Consider the following 25,276-nt stretch of genomic DNA (forward strand, 5'->3'; position numbering starts at 1 on the left):
TTATCTGGTACTTGTCTTTCTCTGACTGGCTTATTTCACTCAACATAGTGTTCTTAAGGTCCATTGTTGCAATTGCAAAGGGTAAACATTTTTTTTTCCTTTCTAAAGCTGCATAGTACTCCATTGTGTAATTGTACTGTAGCTGTTTTATTCATTTAACTGCTGATGAACATTTAGGCTGCTTCCAAATCTTGGTTATTGTAAATACCACAGCAATGAAAATAGGGGTGCATATATTCTTTTGAATTAGTCTCTTGGGTTGCTTCAGATACATTCCCAGAATTGGAATTGCTAGGTCATAAGGCATTTCTGTTTAAAATTTTTATTTTTTATTTTAGAAAGAGAAAGGGAGAGGAATAGAGAAATAGAAACATTAATAATGAGAGAGAATCATAAATTGGCATGCTTCCTACTGGGGATCAAGCCCAAAACCCAGGCAGGTGCCCCAACTGGGTATTGAATTGTCACCTCCTGCTTCATAGGTTGATGCTCAACCCTGAGCTACACTGGCCAGGCACTTTAAAATTTTTGAGGTAACCCCATACTGCTTTCCACAGTGGCTGTACCAGTCTACATTCTCACCAATAGTATACCGGAGTTCCCTTTTTTCCATATCCTGGCCAACTTTTGTTTGTTGATTTATTGATGATAGCCATTCTGACAGGTGTGAGGTGATATCTCATTGTGGTTTTAATTTGCATCTCTCTGATGATTAGTGATGTTGAGCATCTTTTCATATGTCCATTGGCCATTTGTATGTCCTCTTTGGAGAAGTGTCTATTTAGGTCCTTTGCCCATTTTTTAATTCGGTTGTTTGGTGTGTGTGTGTTTTTATGTAGAGTTTTATAAGTTCTTTATAAATTTTGAATATTATTAATCCCTTACCAGATGTATTGACAAATATGTCCTCCCATTCAGTGGGTTGTCTTTTCATTTTGTTAATTGTTTCCTTTGCTGTGCAAAATCTTTTTAGTTTGATGCAGTCCAGTTTGTTTATTTTTTCTTTTGTTTCCCTTACCTGAGGAGATATATCATTAAAAAATACTGCCTTGCCCTAACTGGTTTGGCTCAGTGGATAGAGCATTGGCCTGCGGACTCAAGAATCCCAGGTTCGATTCTGATCAAAGGCATGTACCTTGGTTGCTGGCACATGCCCAGTGGGGAGTGTGCAGGAGGCAGCTGATCGATGTTTCTAACTCTCTATCCCTCTCCCTTCCTCTCTGTAAAAAATCAATAAAATGTATTTTTTTAAAAATACTCCCTTGAGAAATATCTGAGATATTACTGCCTATGTTTTCTTCTACGATTTTTATAGTTTCAAGTCTAACATTTAAGCCTTTAATCCATTTTGAGTTTATTCTTATGTGCGGTGTAAGAAGGTGGTCTAGTTTCCCTTTTTTGCATATACCTGTCCAACTTACCAGCACCATTTATTAAATAGCCCATTGTATGTTTTGCCTCCTTTGTCAAATATTAATTCACTAAAAGCATGGGTTTATTTCTGGGCCCTCTATTCTGTTTTTATGCCAGTACAGTTGTTTTGATACTATGGCCTTATAGTATGCTTTGGTATCAGGTAATGTGATTTCTCCAATTTTGTTCTTATTTCTCAAGATTGCTGTTGCTATTCAGGGTCTTTTGTGGTTCCATATAAATTTTTGGAATATTTGTTATAGTTTTGGGAAATATGCCATTGGAATCTTCAGTCCAAAGGCAGATGCTCTATCCATTGAGCTAAACCGGTTAGGGCGCCTTTGGAATCTTGATAGGAATTGTGTTAAATCTTTTGTTTGCTTTGGGTAGTATGGACATTTTAATGATGTTAATTCTTCTTCTCCATGAGCACATCATAGATAATTTAATTCTTTTAAATCTAGTAGTTTTCTGATGGATTTTTTATGGTTCTCTATATGCAGAGAATGACAGTTTTATTTCTTCTGTTCTAATTTGAATGCCTCTTATTTCTTCTTTTAGTCTGATAGCTGTGGCTAGCACTTCCAGTTTTTTGCCCATTGAGTATGATGTTGGCTGTAGGTTTGTCATATATGGTCTTTATGACATTGAGGTATGTTCCCTGGATTCACTTTGCTAACAGTGTTTATCTTAAATGGGTGCTGGATTTTATCAAATGCTTCTTCTGCATCTCATGATATGATTATGTGATTTTTATCCTTCATTTTGTTTATGTGGTGTATCACACTTTGCTTTGTGTATATTGTAGCAGCCTTGTATCCCCAGAATAAATCCCACTTGATCATGGTGTATAATGTTTTTAATGTATTGCTGGATTCTGTTTGCTAAAGTTTTGTTGAGGATTTTAGCATCTATGTTCACCGGAGATTTTGGCCTATAATTTTTATTCTTTGCTGTGTATTTATCTGGTTTTAGAATTAGGATAATGCCTGCCTCGTGAAATGAACTTGGGAGTCTTCCCTCTTCTTGAGTTTTTTGGAATAGTTTGGGAAGGATACGTGTTTATGTTCTTTGAATGTTTGGTAAAAGTCACCTGTAAAGCCATTCAGTTCAGGACTTCTGTTTTGGGGGAGGTTTTTTAAATTATTAATACTGCTTCAGTTTCACTATTGTAATCTGTCTGTTCAGATTCTCTGATTATTCCTGACTAAGCTATGAAAGATTGTATGTTTCTAGGAATTTATCTATTTCATCCAGATGATCAAATTTGTTGGCATACAGTTATTCAAAATATTTTCTTACATTCTTTTCTGTTTCTTTGGTGTTAGTTGTTACTCTCTTTCATTTCTGATTTTATTTATTTTGGGTCCTCTCTCTTTTTTTTTTTTCATTTTCCTTTTTTGAAAAATATATCTATTGTTGAAAGTGTTACAGATGTCCACTTTCCCCTTCGCCCGAATTACCCCCCTCCGGCCGGACTTCACCACCCTATTGTCTGTGTCCATGGGTTATTTACATATGCATATAAGTTCTTTGGTTAATTTCTTCCCTACCCACCCACCCTGCCTTCCCTATGAGTTTCGTTAGATACTTCTATGTCTCTGGATCTATTTTGCTCATCAGTTTATTTTGTTCATTAGATTACACATATGAATGAGATCATGTGATACTTGTCTTTCCCTGACTGGCTTATTTCGCTTAGTGTAATACTCTCCATGCTGCCTCAAAAGGTAAGAGATCCTGCTTTTTAACAACTGCATAGTGGTATAAATGTACCACAGCTTTTTTATCCACTCATCTACTAATGGGCACTTGGACTATTTTCAGATCTTAGCTATTGTAAATTGCAATGCTATGAACATAGGGGTGCATACATCCTTATTGATTGGTGTTTGAGATTTCTTAGGATATATTCCTAGAAGTGGGATCATTGGGTCAAATGGCAGTTTCATATTTAATTTTTTGAGGAAACTCCATACTGTTTTCCATAGTTGCTACACCAATTAACATTCCCACCAGCAGTGTACTAGGGTTACCTTTTCTCCACATCCACGCCAGCACTTGTTATTTGTTTATTTGTTAATGGTAGCCTTTCTAACAGGTGTGAGGTGATATCTCATTGTCATTTTAATTTGCATATCTCTGATGATCAGTGACTGAGCATTTTCTCATATGTTTCTTGGTCAACTGTATATCCACTTTGGAGAAGTGTCTATTTAGGTCCTTTGCCCTTCTTTAAAATTGGATTTTTGTCTTCCTTTTGTTAAATTGTATGAATCCCTTATATATTTTGGACATTAACTCCTTATCAGATATGTCATTGGCAAATATGTTCTCCCATACAGTGGGCTCCTTTTTCATTTTGTTGATGGTTTCTTTTGCTGTGCAGAAGCTTTTTATTATGATGTAGTTCCATTTGTTTTATTTTCTCCTTAGTTTCCCTTGCCCTAGTAGATATATCTGCAAACATTGCTGCTAGAGATGGCTGAGATTTTTCTGCCTAGGTTTTCTTCTGAGATTTTTATGGTTTCATGACTTACATTTAAGACTCTTATCCATTTTAAATTTATTCTTGTGTATGGTGTAGGTGGGTGATCTAGTTTCATTTTTTTGCATGTATCTGTCCAATTATCCCAATACCATTTACTTAAAATTTTTTTAAAATATGTTTTTACTGATTTCAGAGATGAAGGGAGAGAGAGCGATAGAAACATCAATAATGAGATGGAATCATTGGTCAGCTGTCTCCTGCATGCCCCCCCGCACCCCCCCCCCCCCCCCCCCACTGGGGATTGAGTCCACAAGCCAGGCATGTACCCTGATTGGGAATTGGAATTGAACTCTGACCTCCTGGTTTATAAGTTAACTCTCAACCACTGGGCTACACTAGCCAGGCCTAACACCATTTATTGAAGAGACTGTCTTCATTCCATTGTATGTTCTTATCTCCTTTGTCAAATATTTATCGAGTGTTATGCCTTGGGTTGATATCTGGGTTCTCTCTTCTGTTCCATTGTTCTATATGCCTGTTCTTATGTCAGCACCAGGCTGTTTTGATAACAATGGCTTTGTAGTATAACTTGATATCCGTTATGATTTCTCCAACTTTGTTCTTCATTTTGAAGATTGCTGTAGCTATTCAGGGTCTTTTTTGGTTCCATATGAAGTTTGGAGTTGTTTTTTTTTCCAGGCTATAAATGTTATTTTTAAGGGGTGAAATGCTCTATTTTTTATTGTTTAAAGTTTTACATATGTCTCCTTTTTCCCAGATTGACCCCCCAGCCACTCCCACCCTGGAGGGCAATACCCCACCGCCCCAGTGTCTGTGTCCAGTGGTTATGCTAATATGCATGCATACAAGTCCTTTGGTTGATCTCTAAACCTCCTCCCCTCCCCTGCCATTTGTCTCTGGATCTATTTTTGTTCATCAGGGAGTATTTATTTTAGATCTGTGATCTCTTTTTTTCTTGATGAGTCTCATTAAATGTTTGTCAAACTTGTTTATCTTTTCTAAAAACCAACTCTTGTTTTCGTTGATCTTTTGTATTGCTTTTTAAAACTTTCATTTATTTCTGCTCTGATCTTTATTATTTCCTTCCTTCTACTCACTCTGGGCTTTGTTGTTCTTTTTCAAGTTCCTTTAAGTGTGATCTTAGATTGTTCATTTGAGCTTTTTCTTATTTCCTGAGATAAGCCTGTAATGCTATGAATTTCCTTCTTAGAACTACTTTCCCTTTGTTCCACAGATTTTGGAACAAAGGGAAAGTAGTTGTGTCCTCCTTTTCATTTGTTTTAAGGTATCCTTTGATTTCCTTCTTGATCTCATTGTTAACCCATTCATTGTTTAATAACATGTTATTTAGCCTCCATGTCTTTGTGTGTTTTCCCGTTTTCTTCTTGTGATTGATTTCAAGTTTCATAGCATTATGGTCAGAGAAGATGGTTGATGTCATTTTGGTCTTTCTTAAATTTATTGAGATTGTGTCCATCAAGATTTGCTTTAGTATTAGATGCTCCTATGTTGGGTCCATAAATGTTTACAAGTGTTATGTCCTCTTGTTGGATTGCTTTCTTTATCCTTATATATAGTGTCCTTCTTTGTATCTTGTATGGCCTTTGTTTTAAAGTCTGTTTTGTCAGATGTAAGGATTGCTATCCCTGCTTTTTTTTTCCTTTCCTTTTGCATGAAATACATTTTTCCATCCCTTTACTTTTACTCTGTGTGTATATTTTGTTCTGACATGTGTCTTATCTATTTATCTACCTTATGTCTTTTGATTAGAGCATTTAATCCATTTACATTTAAAGTGATTATTGATAGGTACATATTTATTGCCATTTTATTTTTTAACTATGTTCCTGTTATTGTTGTTGTTCTTCTTCCTTCTTTGTTCTTTTTTCTTCTTCAAGTCCTTAACATTTCTTGTAATACTAGTTTGTTGGTAATAAACTCCTTTAGCTTTTTCTTGTCTTTGAAGCTCTTTACTTCTCTGAAATTTGAATGATAGCCTTGCTGGGTAAAGTAGCCTTGGTTATAGGTACTTGGTTTTCATCTTTTTTTTTTTTTGTTAATGATAGGATAAATTTTATTTTTGTAACAGTGAGAGCTATTAATGAATAAAGGAGGTCTCCCCCCCCCCCCTCCCCCCAGTTACTGGATCCTTAAGTAGGCCAAAGCAGAAATAACAAAAGCTGATAGTTGTATTTCCACATTATGCCACAAGATGGAAGCATGCAACTGACTAACCTTAATGGTGATGGTGGTGGGAGTATTTTCACCATAAATAGAATAATAGAAACCCTTCCATTTCATATTAAGGTTTCAAGTTAGAGTTTTGGTAACTCACTTCAAAAATGTGTTATTTTAAACCCAGTTTTTAATGTATTGTTATAGCAGTCTAAATATTTCTTTTCTGAGATATTTTAATTTTCTCCATTCTAACTAACTTTCTCCTAATACCTCTTATGATCCAATTAAGAACCTTTCAATACTTACTGAAGTCCAGGAAGTATCCCAGGCACAACACAAACATTGACCTATCTGTCTTTGTGGCTTAATCATTTCCCCCCATTTCACAGATGAGAAACATTGAAGAAAAAAAGACCCTTGGTCCACACAAGGGACTCTTTACTCACTAGACATTACTCATTCCCTGGGCAGCTGGAGTCTCCAGGAAGTCCTTGGTTGTGTATGTGTGAGCAGGTGTGTTCTGAGACATGCTGGTCTTATCTTCCTTTGTTACCTACCAATTAACAGCTTGCATGCTGAATCCCCAACACCTGAGCAACTGCCGAGCATTACTAATTGCAGGAGTACACTTATCGCTATTAATGCCTTTATCTTACATGCAGTACCAGGACATAGTGAATGTGTATTAAGTCATACAACAAAAACATGCAGAACTCTTTGCTATGTGATATTAAAAACAATACTGATATCTGTATAAATACATATCTTCAAGGTTTTCTTACATCATTTGTACTCCTATCTTGCTTTTCATATTTTTCTTGGTCATAAGCCATTTTCTTCATCAATTTCTTCATTGTTTTTAATATTTCTTAAGATTTTTGGTGTTTTGCTTCCTCACTGGTTGAGAAGAAACTTGGGAATTGTCCACAGAAGTTTTTGATAAGTGCATGGTATTAACTGTACCAGCTACCATTACAAATTCTTGAACTTTAAACCCAGTGCTTGACACATGAAAAGGTTGGGGGTCATGACCATGGCTACATTTATGACAGTCTGTCTATTACTCTTTGGAGAAATTCAAGCAGGGCCTTCAGTATGTCTTAATTTGTATCCGGCTGAAGGACAACGAGAAGGTTCAAAGCCTGTTGTTGCTTCTTGATTGGAAGAATCTGGACAGCCTGGAAGGCTTTGAGGTATTCTACACTGAGCAGTGGCTGGGACAGCTCACAGATGAACAGCTTCAGCAGGCTGGCTGCATCGGGCTGCTTGACAGTTTCCCAGTTAAGGCCCTTCATGAAACTTTGCTTCTAGGGCTTGGCAGAGATTTTTGATTCTAATGACAGCTCCAGCTATTCTTAAGAGGCCGTCAGTTTCCAAACCTCCGTCTTCAATTAGAAAAATCAGTTTTTGAAATATCAAGGATGTTTGAGTTCCTCGTACTTTCCTTTGATCTTGTTCTAACAATACTGTCAGTGGAACACAAAAAAAGGTCAGAATCTTTTGTTTCAATCTTCATAGCTTTTTGTTGTTTCATTTCAACACCCAGTACATCATAGAGGGTGGTCAGTTCAAGGCTAAATAGCAAACTTTCTTCATGTCCTGGGCAACGAGGTCACCAATCCTGGTGGTACCTGTCTTGTCCTTTGGCAATCTGAAAGTAGGTCATGGGCGTTGCTGCCTTTGCTTTTCGGGCTCCTGTCCTGGAGCTGTCTTTCTGATTGACGGCTTGCTCTGCAAGTGATACCTCCGGCTGATAACTGTTTCAGAGGCAGGTGCCTCCGCAGGCACCAGTGGCATCAGCTTCTTTCACCAACAACTAGGCTAGATGCCTGGCATCTTTTCCTTGGTATTTGTTTTCATTTATTCTAACTGACCGTGACTCACTGCCACCTGGAGCTTTTTCTTTTGACTCTGCCTGCTAAGCAAATATGTCTCTGACGTCAGGAATGTGGCACGTTTGTTCTTTTTCCTTAAAGCAATGATGGGCAACCTTTGGAGCTTGGTGTGTCAAACTTCACCAAAAAACTGAGCATAACTCGGGTAGTGTGTCACTTTGAGGAAAAAACATTATTTCGCAAATGTTTCATCCTCAGGAGCAGCAAATGTTTCATCCTCGGTATGCAGCCTCCTCAGCGGCCGCCTGTCATCAGAAATGGCTACGTGTGTCAGTGCTGCCACGCGTGTCATAGGTTCGCCATCACTGCCTTAAAGTCTGGGAGCTAGTCTCTACCCATTTCTGAACAGCTGCTGCCTGGTTTGGGTTAACGTTGATAAAAACACCATGCTTTCTTGGGGATCTCCAGCAGACTCTCCAAAGACATTAGACAAACCAGCCTCCTTCAGCCACTCTTCTAATTCACTCACGTCAGGCTCTTTGACAACCACCACCTCTTGATCTTGTCTGTTCTCACTAGATTTCTTGATATTGTCTACTTCATTCCAATAGTCCTCCTTAGATAGTTCATCCATGGGAACTCGATCAATCAAATGGAGGCTTCTCCTTAGCTTTGGTCATTTCTTGGTTCATACTGGCCATATCTGCGACTTTTGAGACAGTGTGGATGGACCTGGACAGCATTATGCTCGAGGTGGCTTCCTCCCCTCCCTGGCCATGGCTCTCTCCTATGGCCTGGTCTTTGCTGCTATGGTTGTAGGCGGTTAACACTACTTCCTGGGAACTGGAGAGCCAGTTCTTGGTGAGAGAAGGGGCATAATCTGTGGTCCTGACTCTCTCATCCCTTTTAATATTTCATGCCAATCCCTTCTGGCCTGAAATGTTCTGTTGAGAAATCAGTTGACAGTCTTATGAGAGCTTTCTTGTAGGTAACTAACTGCCTTTCTCTTGCAGCTTCTAAGATTATCATTTTGTTATCTGTCTTTAACTTTTGCCATTTTTAAAAAAATATTTTTTATTGATTTCAGAGAGGAAGAGAGAGATAGAAACATGAATGATGAGAGAGAATCATTGATTGGCTGCCTCTTGTGATCAAGCCCACAACCCAGGCATGTGCCCTAACCGGGAATCAAACCCTGATCTCCTGGTTCATAGGTCAACACTCAACCACTGAGCCACGCTGGCTGGGCTAACTTTTACCATTTTAATTATGATGTGTCTTGTAAGTGGGCCTCTTTGGGTTCATCTTATTTGGGGAGATTTGTATGTCTTTTTCATTCACCACGTTAGGAAAGTCTTCAGTCATTGTTTCTTCACATCAGTTCTGGATGCCTTGCTCTCTATCTGGGACCCCTATGATGTGGATGTTGTTACATTTCATGTTGTCCTAAAGGTCCCTTAAACTATACTCATTTTTCAAAATTCTTTTTTTTGCTGCTCTAATTGGGTGGTTTTTTTTTTCTATTTTCTCTTCTAAATCACTGATTCTATCCTCTGCTTCATTGAGCCTACTGTTTATTCCTTCATGTTTTCTTTATTTCAGATAAGCCATTCTTTATTTCTGACTTGTCCTTTTTTATGGTTTCTGTGTCCTTTTTCATGCTGTTGAGCATCCTTATAATAATTAGTCTGATCCCTATATCTGATAAATTACCTCAATTATATTTACCTTTTCTGGAGAATTCTCTTGTTCCTTCATTTGAGGACTGTTTTTTTGTCTTCCCATTTTGCCTGCCTGTTTATGTTTGTTTCTATGTTTTAGGTAGATCTGCCATGACTCCCAGTATTGGTATGGCAGCCTTATGTAGTAGGTGTCCTGGGGGACCCAATGGCACAGTCTCCCTGATCACCTGCGCTGAGTGCTCTAAGAATGTGCATGTTATGTGAGCCTCCTCATTGTAATTGAGTCTTGATTGCTCTTGGTCTGATCGGGTGTGGGATCAGTCCTCAGGCCTGGCGACAATGAGACTCAACTCTAAACACAGTGTGCAGGTTGCTGTGCAGGTGCTGATCACATGAAGCCAAATTCAACTCAGCAGGGTCTTGTGCCTGCTGAGATCTCCTTATGATATGCTGCTTGTGAAGCTTATTGGAGTCTGCTCTGTTGTTGTCTGGAACTAGCCACTGGATGTATTGGTTCTGGGCCTCTTTGGAGGGACTCTGGTACCAGCCAATGTCACAGACTGTCTGTGCCTGGCCCTGGGCAATCTGTTGGGAGTTATCTGCATTCCACCGCTTGTGGCTCACTCTGCTGAACCTGGGTGCATGTAGAAAGGACCAAGCTGCACACCAAGGTCTGCTTTTACTAGCCCTGGTCCCAGCAGCATCTCAGGCAGACTCAAAGCACCCAGAGATCTGCCTCTGCCTGCAGGCTGGCAATTGGGCTCAGTCACTTAAAGAAACTCATGCTGTATTCTTCAGCTGGGTTTAAGCTCCACAGGGTGGGATGAGAGGGATTCTAATGAATGGGGCTATTGCTTCCCCCCAGGCTGATGCTGCATGAAGGCGAATGCTTTGCTTGAGAAAGATGGCTTCTGTAGTATGGGAGAATTACTCAACACAGGGATCCTGGTGGCTGACCTCTCAGCTCTCTTCCCAGAGCGAGCAACCCTGGTCTCTCCTCATGCAGCTCTAGTCCACTCTGCCCTCCCTCTGTAGGAGCCCAGGGTGAGTGGCTGCAAATGAAATTTTGTGTGTTGGCCCTTTCAGAGTGTGCCTACATCTCTAGTCATCTCGATGGCAGAGAGAAACTCACTGCTTTTCACAACCAGATGTTATATGGACACCTTTTCCAGTTCTGGTGCTCTGAGCTGGGGAGCCCGCTTGGGGTTTAGATCCCAGAGTTCTCAGAGAACCCCTTGCAGCTTAGGTATCCCTTTGGAACTTCAGCTGCTGCTGTGGGAGCCTGGCCAGCCTTCTCAACTCCATGCTTCCTACCAGTCTTGATGTGCCTCTTCTGTAAGTCCTTGGTTATAAGGCTTGTCTCCACCCAGTCTTCAGTTGGTTATTCAGTATGATCCTCCTATATAATAAAGCTGTAATATGCAAATTGACCATCACTCCAACACACAAGATGTCCGCCCCCATGTGGACACAAGATGGCCACCACAAGATGGCCGGCAGGGGAGGGTAGTTAGGGGTGACCGGGCCTGCAAGGGAGGGCAGTTGGGGGTGAACAGGCCTGCAGGGGAGGGCAGTTGGGGGCAACCAGGCCTGCAGGGGAGGGCAGTTAGGGGCAACCAGGCCTGGAGGGGAGGGCAGTTGGGGGTGACCAGACCAGCAGGGGAGAGCAGTTAGGGGCAACTAGGCCTGGAGGGGAGGGCAGTTGGGGGTGACCAGGCCTGTAGGGGAGGGCAGTTAGGGGTGACCAGGCCGTCAGGGGAGGGCAGTTAGGGGTGACCGGACCTGCAGGGGAGGGCAGTTGGGGGTGACCAGGCCAGCAGGGGAGGGCAGTTAGGGGCAATGGGGCTGGCAGGGGAGCAGTTAGGCATCCATCAGGCTGGTAGGGGAGTGGTTAGGGGTTGATCAGGCTGGCAGGGGAGTGGTTTGGAGTAATCAGATGGGCAGGCAGAAGCAGTTAGGGGCAACCAGGCAGGCAGGCAGGCGCACAGTTGGGAGCCAGCAGTCCTGGATTGTGAGAGGGCTGTCCCAGATTGGAGAGGGTGTAGGCTGGGCTGAGGGACACCCCTCCCCCATGCACAAATTTCATGTACCGGGCCTCTAGTTTTTCTATAATTTAGTTGTAATTCCAGTTTGGTCCTGGGAGGATGTGAGTACAGCTTTCACCTAATCTGCCGCCATCTTAGATCCTCAAGCCTGCTCTTTAAATATTGGTGTTGTGTAGGCTACAGGTTCTGTTTTCTCATGGACATGTTCTCCTTAGAAAATCTTAATCTTAGTTTAATTTTGATATTTTTAAGTCTACCAAGTAACTTCTATAGCTTCATGTACTGTCTGATGAAAACTTTAAAGTCCGTAACTACTTGCATTATAGGCCAATAATTAAATTTTCCTAGTATACTTCTCTAGTCAGATATTCTGTAGTAACCCAAAATTTTAAATGTCATTTGAAATAATACTCATCATCTCTTTCTCATCTTTATTCCTCTTTTCCCCTTCTTTATTTTAAACTTACCTATGTCTTTATTACACAGTATTCCTAGGCAGTCACTTTAAGTAATATCAGCTTCTTTGTATTCTCTTTCATGAAGATATTTCATATTGAATTAGTCTTCAAGTTCAGGAGTTCCTTCTGAGTTTCTTTCACATGTGTTCTTTCCATTCTGTTCTATGCTGTTTGGGTTTAGGGCTTCATCATCTCTCACCTAAATGGTTTCCTAGCTGTTTCTCTTTGGTGTCTTCTGTCTTTATTCTAATCATTTGTGTGTTTTTTTTGCTCTGACTCACCCACATATATTGTTTTCATGTTAAGAAAACCAAAACTCAAGTTTTAAAAACTGATCATGTCCTCAAAGAGAGCAGGGACCAGTTCTTATTTTTCTTCTTAGCTGTACTACCCTTCTTCTTCATACCTGGCACATAGTAGGCCTATGTTAAATGAAAGTGGATACTGTGTTTGAATCTTTATCTACTATCTTGAAAATACTGGTTGTTGTTCTTTTACTGTTTAATTTTGATATTTTTAAGTCTACCAAGTAACTGGAAGCATTAATGATCCTGTGTGTTAAAATATTAAATTAAAAAAGAACTAATTACTGTTTTAAAGAAGCTTTGTATTTTTTTTCTGTCAAAAATGAAGTGGCTGCTCATTGGTAGGTCCAAGCAAAATTTATATAGTGTATTATTATAATATAAATGCCAGTTTTCCTGACAATAAAATAATAATTAGTATTATTATTGTTGCTATTTTAGTTTAGATTGCAGGAAACTTGATGTTATGTAATTTTAGTAGTGTGATTTGTTTGACTACACCAAGACAGTACTACATATATATATATATATATATATATATATATATATATATTTATTAAACCTGATACTAATCTTCTTATTATTTAAAATACTTCTAATTTTCCTTTAGGACCAGTTTGGACAACATATAAAATCAGATGTGCACTTGAATTTTTATGTTTATTATGGTCCTGATCGTATTAGAGACCCGGCTTTGCTTTCAAAACAGGATATTGTTTTGACTACTTACAATATTTTAACTCATGACTATGGAGTAAGTATACTGATACTCAGAGATTTTCAAAAGTTTAATTTAAGAAGTATGCTTCAGGTTTCTGAAGTGTTCTATAAAATTTAAGCTTCATACTCTTCCTTTTTTTTCTTTCTAAATACTTAAGAATACACAGTAAATAAACAGGAATTTGTGTTTTAATATGCAAAAGAAATGGTTGGCCTTTAGATATTAAGGTAGAAATACTTCCATTTAGGACACTTAAAGTTAAATTTTTAAATTTGAATTTAAACTAAGTCTACATAATAATTTGTAAATGAATTTTCTTTTAACTATTCTAGAATATTATTTTCTATCACAATCATTTGATTGTCTCAGTTTAAAAATAAGCTTTTTCATAGCTGAAATTTGTGTTTCCCAATTTATGTAGAAGTCTAATTGTTGTTTGCCTATAATTCCAGTTTTTAAGCTAAAATGTTTTTGAAAATACCTTATTTTTAAAAAATTTCAGTCTTTTAAAAATTATTAAATATATTTTTTATTGATTTCAGAGAGGGAGAGAGAGATGGAAACATCAATGATGAGAGAGAATCATTGAATGGATGCCTCCTGAACAGTTCCTGCGTTGAGCATCTGCCCCCTGGTGGTCAGTGCACGTCATAGTGACCAGTTGTTCCTCTGTTCAGTTGATTTGCATATTACCCTTTTATTATATAGGATTTTAATCTGAGGCAGAGTACTTCAGTGTACTGGACCAAGATCACAGCAGATCAAGCCTGGTTTGATTACCTGGCTTTGAATGCTAGCTCTTCTACTTCCAAGCTGTGGTACTTTGAACAATATACTTCACATCTTGGTGCTTCAGTTTTCTCATCTGTAAAAAAAAGAGTAATAATACTTCATAAGCTTGTGAACATCCATTAATTTAATGTATGCAATGCTTAAAGCCATACCTATCACATAGTAAGTTGATATTGAGAATACTAACTCATATTACTTATCAAATTATATAAACTACTATTTTACTTTCCTATGTTTTTAATTCATATGAAACATTTATTTCAGATGAAAGGTGATAGTCCATTACATAGCATAAGGTGGCTAAGAGTGATCCTGGATGAAGGACATGCCATACGAAATCCAAATGCTCAGCAGACTAAAGCTGTACTTTATTTAGAAGCAGACAGAAAATGGGTATTGACAGGTAATGATAGCATTACACTTTTTAAAAAATTATTTCCCAAATATGTATCATTAAGTGAGTTAGTGAAGTAACTTTGTAAACTTCAAGTGGATATAAAGACTATTCCAATATTAATCCTAGCAATCATTTAATAAAATATTTGACTTGTTCAGTTTATGAGACAACTAGACTTATTCTTGAACTGTGGACATTCATTAGACACTTTAATCCTTCAATTAGAATCTTGATTTCTCTACTTGCCATTTTGGAGTCTGCTTTACTAGAGGATGGGGAAGAAAATATGAACTCATATTAGATTTTGCTTTCTTGCTAGTGCTATTGATTTAAAAATCAAGTAAGCAATGGATTAGAAGAATTAACATCATTAAATGTCCAAACTACCCAAAGCAATCTGTAGATTCAATGCAATCCCTTTTAAAATACCAATGGTATATTTCACAATCTAGAACAAATACTCCAAAATTTTATATGGAACCTAAAAAGACCCCGAATAGCCACAGCAATCTTGAGAAAGAAGAAGAAAGTTGAAGGGATCACAATACTGGATATTAGGTTACACTACAAAGCCATTGTAATCAAAACAGCCTGGTACTGGCACAAGAACAGGCATATAAATCAATGAGACAGAACAGAGAACCAGACATCTACCTAAGCCATTATGCTCAATTAATATTTGATAAAGGAGGCTAGAGCATACAATGGAGTAAAGATAGTCTCTTCAATAAATGGTGTTGGGATAATTGGGCAGATAAATGCAAAAAAATTAAACTAGACCACCAACTTAAACCAGACACAATAATAAGCTCAAAATGGATAAAAGTCTTAAATGTAAGTCATAAAACCATAAAAATCTTAGAAGAAAACCTAGGCAGCAAAACATCAGACACCTCACATAGCAGAAATTTCACTGGTATATCTCCTAGGGCAAGAGAAACAAAGGAAAAAAAAAACAAGTGGGACTTCATTAAACTAAAAAGTTTCTGCACAGCAAAAGAAACAATCATCAAAATGAAAAGGGAACCAACCAACTGTATGGGAGAACATATTTTCCAATGATACATTGATAAGGGATTGTTACCCAAAATAGATAAAGTACTTATACAATTCAACAAAAAGAAGACAAACAATCCAATTTAAAAAAATGGGCAGAGGGCCTGAACAGACACTTTTCCAAAAAAGACATACTGTTGGCCAGGAGACATGAAAAATGTTCAAAGTCACTAATCAACAGAGATGCAAATTAAAATGACAATGAGGTATCACCTCACACCTGCCAGAATGGCTACCATCAATAAATCAACAAGTGACAAGTGCTGGTGAGGATGTGGAGAAAAAGGAACCCTAGTACACTGCTGGTGGGAATGCTTACTGGTGGAGCCATTGTGGAAAACAGTGGATTTTCCTCAAAAAAAGTAATACTGAAACTGCCATTTGACACAGTAATCCCACTTCTAGGAATATATACTAAGAATCCTGAAATGCCAAACAGAAAGAATGTATGCACCCCTATGTTCATAGCAGTGCTATTTACAATAGCTAAGATCTGCAAACAGCCTAAGTGCCCATCAGCAGATGAGTGGATAAAAAAGCTGTGGTACATTTACACAGTGGAATGCTATGCAGCTGTAAGAAAGAAGGCTCTGTTTCCTTTTGAGACAACATGGAGGGACCTGACCATTATCATGTTAAGCAAAATAAGCCAGTCAGAGAAAGATAAATATTACATGATCTCACTTGTGGAATCTAATGAACAAAATAAACTGATAACTAAAATAGAACCAGAGGCATGGAAACATGGAACAGACTGACAAATCTCAGAGGGAAGGGGTTGTGAGAAGAGATTAACCAAAGAATTTATATGCATACTAGAGGCCCAGTGCATGAAATTGGTGCACAGGAGGGGGAGGGTCCCCTCAGCCCAGCCTACACCCTCTCCAATCTGTGACCCCTTGGGGGACATCCCTCTCACAATCCTGGACCGCTGGCTCCTAATCGCTCACCTGCCTGCCGGCCTGATTGCCCCCAACTGCCACCTCCACCCCCCGCCAGCCTAGTCGCCCCTAACAGTCCCCCTCTGCCAGCCTGGTCACCCCTAACTGCCTGCCCCGCCGACCTGGTTGCCCCTAAATGCCCCCCTCTGCTGGCCTGGTTGCCCCTAACTGCCACCCCCTCCCCCCCACCAGCCTGGTCACCCCCAACGACCCCCTGCCAGCCTGGTCGCCCCACGCAGCCTGCTGTTTAGTTGTTTGGTCGCCCCTCACTGCACCCCCTGCCGGCCTGGTCACCCCACGCAGCCCTCTGTTCAGTAGTTTGGTTGTCCCTCACTAAACCCCCTGCTGGCCTGGTCACCCCACGCAGCCTGTTCAGTCATCCATTCGGTTGTTTCGGTTGTGACGGTCGCTTAGGCTTTTATATATATAGATATGCATAACCCATGGACATAGGAAATAGGGTGGTGAAGCCCTGGTGCAGCGTGGGAACTGGGTGGAGGGGAGTAATGGAGGGGGAAAAAAGGTATGACATTTGTAATACTCTCAATAAAGATTTTTTAAAAAGTCAAGGAAATTTTCTGGGTAAGGAGAAAGTTGAGTTTAGTGGGTCTGTAGTCTTTATTTTATTTGTTAGTATGGCAAATGAGAGCTAAAAATTAGAGCAAACTGTATTTTGAGATTACGTATATGTTTAAGAAGGAATTATAGTCACAGGTTGATGGTGGGTGTGCCTGGTACAGAGTGTCCATTTTCAGCTATTGTCTCGATTCAGCTAGGTAGATATACTGATTGGATATTTTGGTTATAGAATTGTAACTATTTCATGTTATTTTTAGGCACTCCAATTCAGAATTCTTTAAAGGACTTGTGGTCTCTTCTTTCCTTTTTAAAACTAAAACCATTCCTTGATAGAGAGTGGTGGCATAGAACAATTCAGCGACCTGTCACAATGGGAGATGAAGGAGGACTTAGGTGAGTAATTTCATGATAACTGATTAGTTACAAATAACTGTTAGCAGCTTGAACCAATTTCCACTTTCATTACTATTTAACTTGGCTATTGGCTTTAATCTCCAAAAAGTGTTACCGCTTTATGCCTTTGACTCTCAGAACCTAGTGATTCTTGTTTGGGGAGATAAAGATTTAAGTAGTGACAGGAAAAACTATAGGCTCTGAAGGTCCAAAATGCACTCAAATTTCATAACTTATCTTGTATAGCTTTATACAGTGGTAATTTAATGATGGAATGATGTACAGTGGCATCAACAAGAGTTTTATAAGAGAAAGTTGTTTCTGGTGGAGATAGGTAAAAGTTGAGAACATAAATAAAATTCAGCTTGGCAATAGCCATTTTTACAAGGTACTAGGCTAATGTATTTTAACTTTTTTGCCTAGAATATTGGTTTTCAAACAGAGGGTTTGGGATTCTCTAGCTGGTTATGAAATTACTTAAAAAAGAGGGCAGCCAGCATTTTAAAAGAAAAGAGAGTAGAAGATTAAAGAAAAAAGCAGAGTGCATCACACATGGTATTTTGTGGAATGTTTGTTTCTGTTGTATGTGTTTGTTTATACGTTTGCTGAGTGGACTAAAATTTGTTTCTTACTCTGGGTTTTAGTGAAAAAGGTTCAAAACCCACTAACCTAGCTTGTAATACCATCTCTTTGATTCCTTCAAATCAGCTATTTAAATTATAATTTAAGAAATGGTATTTATATTTCAGTGTTAGGAAAAACCTTTTTAAAAATAAGTTGGCATGCCTCCTTTTATTCTGATACTGAAAGGGGAGTGTCAAATTATAGAACCTATAAGGCATTTGTCCCTCTTCTGGGTTGTTATATTGTGTTATTTTTTTCATTACTTTATAAAATTTATTTTTTGATTTTCATGTTACTAAAATACTTTTTGAAGGTGTATATTTTTATGATATTTAGTATAATTCCTTTTACTTAATAGGTGCTTATTAAGAATGTGAGTATTGAATATGGGTGATATAGCTGAAGAATTGAGAAGTAAAAGGGTTAGAAACTAGAACAAAAATGGGAGAAGAGCAGAAATTTTAAATTGTGTGAATTAGGGCAAATTTCAATGTATTTGTTGCTGTAATTTTCTGTTTGTAGAATACGTCTGTGATGATCAGATTGGATAAAAGTACAAGTAAGAGACTAAAAAAAATCCTTTGCTAAGATTATAAAATGGTAATAGCTTAAAATATTCTTTTTTGTTCCTGTTGCATCAACTTATATAGAAATAACAAATTATGTAATTATTTGTTTTATTTTCTAGGCGTTTACAGTCCCTAATTAAAAATATTACACTTAGAAGAACAAAGACAAGCAAAATTAAAGGAAAACCTGTTTTGGAGTTACCAGAACGTAAAGTATTTATTCAGCATATTACACTTTCAGATGAAGAGAGAAAGATTTATCAGTCTGTGAAAAATGAAGGCAGAGATACTATTGGAAGGTATGGAGAAAACCATTTTAGAAAATAATTTTTGGGTTTTTTTGCTTCCCATTTAACTGAATAGCATTCTTAAGATATGTCAGCAATAAAGTCTGAAGTATACTGAAAGATAATCTGCTTTCTTTAACTATATTTTAACTACTTTTTACGAATTAATAGTTGAAGTGAGTGAATATTATAATTCAACAGGTTATTTCTTTTTATTTTTTACTTATTGATTTTAGAGACAGAGAAATATTGATGTGTTGTTCCAATTTTTTATTGATTTTTTTTTTTTTTTTTTTTTTTTTTTACAGAGAGGAAGGGAGAGGGATAGAGAGTTAGAAACGTGGATGAGAGAGAAACATCGATCAGCTGCCTCCTGCACGCCCCCTACTGGGGATGTGCCCACAACCAAGGTACATGCCCTTGACCGGAATCGAACCTGGGACCCTTGAGTCCGCAGGCCGATGCTCTATCCACTGAGCCAAACTGGGTAGGGCTGTTGTTCCAATTTTTTATGCATTCATTGGTTGATTTTTGTGAATCAGGAGGACGCTCTAACCAAATGAGCTACCTGGCCAAGGCTTTTTTTGTTTAAATTAATATTTTAATTGATTGAAGAATTTCTTAAGTTAGGAAAAAATTCAAAGTTTACATGAAAAGGCAAGTTCTGATTGCTTCCTTCTACTTCTGACTGTTTCATGGGAGTAGATAAAAACATTGAGAGAAGTATGTATATAAGGAAAGTAAACCTATTAAGGACCAAAACTTGGGGGATTGTCCACATTCAAGAAATAAATAAATTAAGTAATTAATTAAAAAAATAAGAGAGCTTTCAGCAAGTGGAGAAGTGTGAAGAAAGTAAGCTGTTACCGAGTTTTAGGAAAGAGGAGAATCAAGAGAGAACGGTCAGTAGTGTCCCAGTACAGGCATTTGGAAAAGGCTATTGAATATGGTGACTCAGAAATTACTGGTGTGAACTCTCAGAGTAGTTTCACTAGAATAATGAATTAAGTAGTTATATTGTGGACTAAGGAGACTGCAAAGAAGTAGCAGCTGTAGGGGTAGACAATTTTTTACAAAGTGTGTGAAAGTGAGACTGGTAGATAGGATCAGTATTTGTTTATGGATCAATTATTTTGATAGTTTTATTTGGTAACTGTTTTGAGAGGAATTGAACATAGAAAAGATTACAGGTACAAAAGAGAATAAAGCAAATTGATGGAGAAAAACGAAGCCTGGGGTGGTAAATACGAAAAAGAATATTAAGAGCCCTGACCTTAATATTCATGACTTAGTAGATGAATGTTTTGAGTTTTTTTCTGGATTATCTATTTGCAAGAGATTCATATGAAGGGGACAGGGTCAAATATTTAATTAAATATTAATAGTAATAATACACACCTTAATATTTAAGCCAATATTTAATTTAATTTAATATTTAATTTAATATTAAGGTGTGTATTATTACTATTATGCCACTATTACAGCCAAGGAAGCTCAAGACAGTTTGGCTCAGTGGATAGAGCGTCAGCCTGCAGACTGAAGGGTCCCAGGTTCTATTCTGGTCAAGGGCATATACCTTGGTTGCGGGCACATCCCCAGTAGGGGGTGTGCAGGAAGCAGCTGATCGATGTTTCTCTCTCATCGATGTTTCTGACTCTCTATTCTTTGCCCTTCCTCTCTGTAAAAAAATCAATAAAACCTATTTTAAAAAAAAAAAGAATATTAAGAGAGTAATCATTGAGCTGTGAAACCAAGGTATTTATGAAATAAGGAAGGCCATCATAAAAAAGTAAGGTTTTTAGAGTGGTAGAAAGGCTTCATGTGGTATTTTCCAATAACACGTGGAAATCTGAGAATAGGAGTTGGCCAAGTAGATTAAAGGGGTTGAGGATTGGAAGAATGTGAGAAATTCTAGTCCAAGCAAGAGCATAGTTGATGTAAGTGCCCATAGGAACCAGAATGAGTAGGAGACAAGTGAAGGCAAAACAGGGCTCAGAAAACTGGGGAATCTTTAAAACATAAAGAATTTAGGTGAGTTACAAGGTGGGTTTAATAGGAATTAGAGATATTAAGAAAGATTGTTCTAAGCAGGAGGTTTCAAAGCAGATTTCAAAGTAAAGAGGCACAGCAGTTAGGTAACGTGTATTGTGTCACACAGCTAGTGAATGACAAGAGTGGTATTTAAGCTCAGGCATTTTGGGTCTAGAGCTTATAAGTTTAACCTTTATAATATACTGCCTTACATTCTTGAGTACTTATAAGTATTTGTTCCCATAATATTACTGTAACTTGTAACAGCAGATATTTTATATCACTTACCATAGTCAGTATTCTAAATACTCTGCATTTAAAACTTTTTATGACAACAGTCCTCTAAGGTGTGTATTATTACTATTATGCCACTATTACAGCCAAGGAAGCTCAAGACAGGTTAAGAAACCTGCTCAAGGTTTTGCCCTGGCTGGGTGACTCAAATGATTGGAGCATCTAAAAAAAAAATAAATAAATAAACTAAGATAAAAATAAAAAGGAACCAAAACCTGCCCAAAGTTCAGTTAAATTGGCAGAGTAAGGTTTTGAATTCAAGACAAGTCTAGCTTTGAGTCTGTGCTCTAATCATTAGGCTAAATTTCTTTTCCTTTTTTTAATTTTAAAAGTATATTTTTATTGATTTCAGAGAGGAAGGGAGAGGGAGAGTTAGAAACATCAATGATGAGAATCATTGATAGCTGCCTCCTGCACACCCCACACTGGAACTCTCTTGCTCTTTGCAGTTTGTGACTTAGTAGATGAATGTTTTGAGTTTTTTTCTGGATTATCTATTTGCAAGAGATTCATATGAAGGGGACAGGGTCAAAGCTGTGCCCAGACTAGAAGGAAATGTCTCTATTTAGTTATGATTCAGGGTTACGTGTGAGTTCTTCTACGTTTTATTTGTGCTTATATAACAGATCAGAAGCTTTAAGGTTTCTAATAGTGTGGAATGCTGTGTCCATAGTCTTTTCTGTGTGTTTCCTTATTCAGCTTACCTTCACTCCTTGGTGTAAAATTTGTCCAGGGAAATTCAAGCAACTAGTTATGCACCTGGTTTTTGTTTTTGCACATTAGAGAAGTTTATTTCACCCCAGGGCATGTGGTCTATTTTGAAGAATTGTGCTTGGAAGGTCTGTTGAGAGCTGCAGTCATGTCTTTCGGCATCTTCCTATCTGACTTACACTGCAGTTGGCAGCTATTTCTCCTATATTTTGTTTTTTTTGTTATAAACCTTTCCTGGTTTCATTAAAAATAGAGTTTGCTTTTCTGTTTTTTATTCTTGTTTTGATGTAATTTCTGGAGAATAGAACAATGCAATTTTTATTCCACTGTTTCAGAATAGGAAACATTGTCATATTTAAATTTTCACCTGTAGGTATTTTAATGAAGGGACTGTCCTTGCTCACTACGCAGATGTCCTGGGTCTTCTGCTCAGATTGCGGCAGATCTGTTGTCATGCTCACCTTCTTACCAATGCAGTGTCTTCTAGTGTTCCCTCGGGTAAGTAAGTGGGGCTTGTTTACACCATTTTGTTTGTTAGAGATACTTAATAAAATGGGATATTAATGAGTTCTTCCAGGATTTCCACATCGATATTCTTGGGTCTATCTTTTATTCTGTGGTAGTATGTGCAGATTGTGTTAAAACGATGCTTCTGTGCAAGGTGTATTATGTGAGTTGGCTACTATTTTAGATTCTGAATTTTGCTTAAAATTTCTCATTTAAACCATGCTTTTTGCCTTTAATAGAAAAAGACTAAAACTATCAAAGCAAAACTTTCTCCTATATAAGGAAGATTAACTTGTCTAGTCATACTACAGATTTGCTCTGAAATTAATTTTTCAGCCTTTTCTCTAGGAAATGATACACCTGAAGAACTACAAAAGAAGTTAATAAGAAAGATGAAGTTAATTCTGAGCTCAGGTTCCGATGAAGAATGTGCAATTTGCTTGGATTCATTAACAGTTCCTGTCATAACGCACTGTGCACACGTCTTCTGTAAACCCTGTATTTGCCAAGTCATCCAGAATGAGCAGGTTTGTTTTATGCTTCATACAGAGTCAGTGTTTGATGGAGTGACACATTAGTTTTGAGTGTAATGGAAGCTCAAGTCCAATAGACTATAAGAGTTTTGCACTTGAATTTACTAATGTACTTTTCATGGTTAATTATATCATTGTTTTAATAGGTGATATATTTCTTATAATTGAAACCTTTCAACCTAAAAAGACATTAGGTGTTTGGTGGCATAACTGTTTACATCATTGTTGTCCAATAAATATATAATGTGAGACGCAAAGGTAATTTTCATTTTTTTAGTAGAAACAGATGAAGTTACCTCTTAGAATATATTTTATTTAGTTAGTATATCTAAAATATAAAAATTATTGAGATACTTTATATATTTTTTACTTAAAACTCTATTAATAAAATTTAAGTTCAAGTTCCAGTGGTATTTTATACACGTATAACACATCTAAATTTGACTTTGTTACATTTCAAGGGCTCAGTTGCTACATGTAGCTATTGCCTATGGTATTGATTAAGGTACATCTAGATTCTTATGTGCAATAGGATTTTTTGAAGTGAAATAATCTGTTAAGCAGTCCTTCAACTGAGATAGAATTTTGAAAAACAACTTTGATGTGTAACATACATATAGAAAAAAAGGTACAAGTTATGATTGTACAGCTCAGTAAATTATGAGTGAACACATCCAAGTAAATACTACCTAGGTCTCCTTGTGTTCCTCCCAATCATTTACCCTCTCCCTCCTCCTTAAAGGTAATCCAATTATACTGACTTCTCACATTGTTTTAGTTTCAGAATCTTTTTTTATTATAATGATATTCGGTATGTAATTATTTAAGAGATAATCTTATTTTATTATCGTGTCTTGGGACAAATAGACACAACAGATACTACTTTGAATGAACCATTAGAATTTAACAGATCTAGACTGGCCCTCCAAGCCATTAAGGAGGAAAATTTTTTTCCTTCTAAATAGTTCAAACTGGTGTTCTATATTGTAGTTAGGTTGAAGAAACTGTTGCTTATATGTGTGTGTTTTGTTTTTTTTACTTGTCTTTAGATAGTATATCATTTATTGTTTCAAATTCTGAATGTTAGTCAAGATCACATATTTTTACTTTTATTCTCTTCTTTTCCCATCCCACTGACTACATTAGAATATTACTGTATATCGGCCTGGAGTTCAGCACGTATGGATTTGTGTCATGGGTGAATCTGATAAAAGGTTTAATAAAATGCTAGCTAAATTTGTATTTCTGCTCCTCTGATAAGTGTCACTCATATTTTGTTCTTTCTTATGTAGCCACATGCTAAATGTCCTTTATGCAGAAATGATATACATGGAGACAATTTATTAGAGTGTCCTCCAGAAGAACTGGCATGTGATACTGAGAAAAAGTCTAACACGGAATGGACATCCAGCTCGAAGGTAAAATATTTGGTTATTTGTTTATGTTAATGTAAAGAAATACCATGTATAAAACTAATAATTATCCTTTAAATTCTGTAATTTGAATATTAAATTTTTTGGTGACTATTGGCTTTTTTATTTCTAGTGGTGATTTTCAGAGGAAAGAGTAAGGTTTCAGATTATGAAGTATTCTTTTAGTCTTAATTTTTGAAATTGGTGGTCTTCTACTTTTGCATTTTAGGGAAATAACATAACACCTTTCTCTTCATAATAAAACATTTTGGATATGTTTTGCCAATTCAAAATGGAACCTAATGGGTGTCCAAATGTTTTTCAGATCAATGCCCTAATGCACGCATTGATGGACTTAAGAAAGAAGAACCCCAACATAAAGAGTCTAGTTGTTTCTCAGTTTACGACGTTTCTGTCTTTAATAGAAACACCACTCAGGTAAGTTTAACAGTGCTCCTCACTTTCAGTAAAGGATTCTTATATATGTTTTGATTTGGATAACAAAAAATACTTATGTTTTATCAGTTTTATTCATTTATCGATCTAAAATAAATTTCAGAATCACAATAAAGAATATTTCCTGAGTGCATGGGATTTTATAGATTAAGTCTGAATTTATTGAAAAAAAATTGACTGCAGAGCCTTACATTGTAGTAGATGGTTAGTAAATACTTGTCAAAATAAATAGAGTAAGACGATTAGTTGAATAAATACATTGTAATTACTTAGCATGTTTTTATAGTATAGGAAGTGTTATTTGTCTCTTTTGTCCCCTCCTTTAGAACCTCTGGATTTGTGTTTACTCGTTTGGATGGTTCAATGGCCCAAAAGAAAAGAGTTGAATCAATTCAGTGTTTTCAAAACACTGAGGCAGGATCTCCAACCATAATGCTTCTATCCTTAAAAGCAGGTGGAGTTGGTTTGAATCTTTCTGCAGCTTCTCGAGTGTTTTTAATGGACCCAGTAAGTAATTTTGTAGACTTTTGCTATGTTATTACTTC

General features: G+C 37.3%; 1 protein-coding gene and 1 pseudogene across 10 annotated transcripts in view; one reads left to right on the forward strand and one right to left on the reverse strand.

Annotated features, from left to right (window-relative positions):
* HLTF (helicase like transcription factor) overlaps positions 1–25,276 on the forward strand; it is a 111,284-nt gene that overhangs the window by 59,088 nt on the left and 26,920 nt on the right. For 6 of the 9 annotated variants that reach the window (XM_079763930.1, XM_079763931.1, XM_079763925.1 and 3 more), the window contains 9 exons: positions 13,039–13,182; positions 14,206–14,344; positions 17,172–17,307; positions 18,620–18,799; positions 22,197–22,321; positions 22,667–22,857; positions 24,156–24,281; positions 24,601–24,713; positions 25,058–25,238. In XM_079763930.1, the coding sequence (XP_079620056.1) occupies positions 13,039–13,182; positions 14,206–14,344; positions 17,172–17,307; positions 18,620–18,799; positions 22,197–22,321; positions 22,667–22,857; positions 24,156–24,281; positions 24,601–24,713; positions 25,058–25,238 (1,335 nt within the window). The remainder of the gene's footprint in view (positions 1–13,038; positions 13,183–14,205; positions 14,345–17,171; positions 17,308–18,619; positions 18,800–22,196; positions 22,322–22,666; positions 22,858–24,155; positions 24,282–24,600; positions 24,714–25,057; positions 25,239–25,276) is intronic. The other 3 variants (XM_079763932.1, XM_079763933.1, XM_079763927.1) reach the window with 1 other exon arrangement.
* On the reverse strand, positions 6,074–10,324 carry LOC307097241 (rho GTPase-activating protein 18-like; annotated as a pseudogene). The gene is made up of 3 exons: positions 10,245–10,324; positions 8,305–8,841; positions 6,074–8,072 (listed from the first exon to the last, which is right to left on the reverse strand). The product of its transcript is annotated as a rho GTPase-activating protein 18-like (transcript).

The sequence above is a fragment of the Cnephaeus nilssonii genome (genome assembly GCF_951640355.1).
Source record: "Cnephaeus nilssonii genome assembly, chromosome: 3".
Classification (NCBI taxonomy): Eukaryota; Metazoa; Chordata; class Mammalia; order Chiroptera; family Vespertilionidae; genus Cnephaeus; species Cnephaeus nilssonii.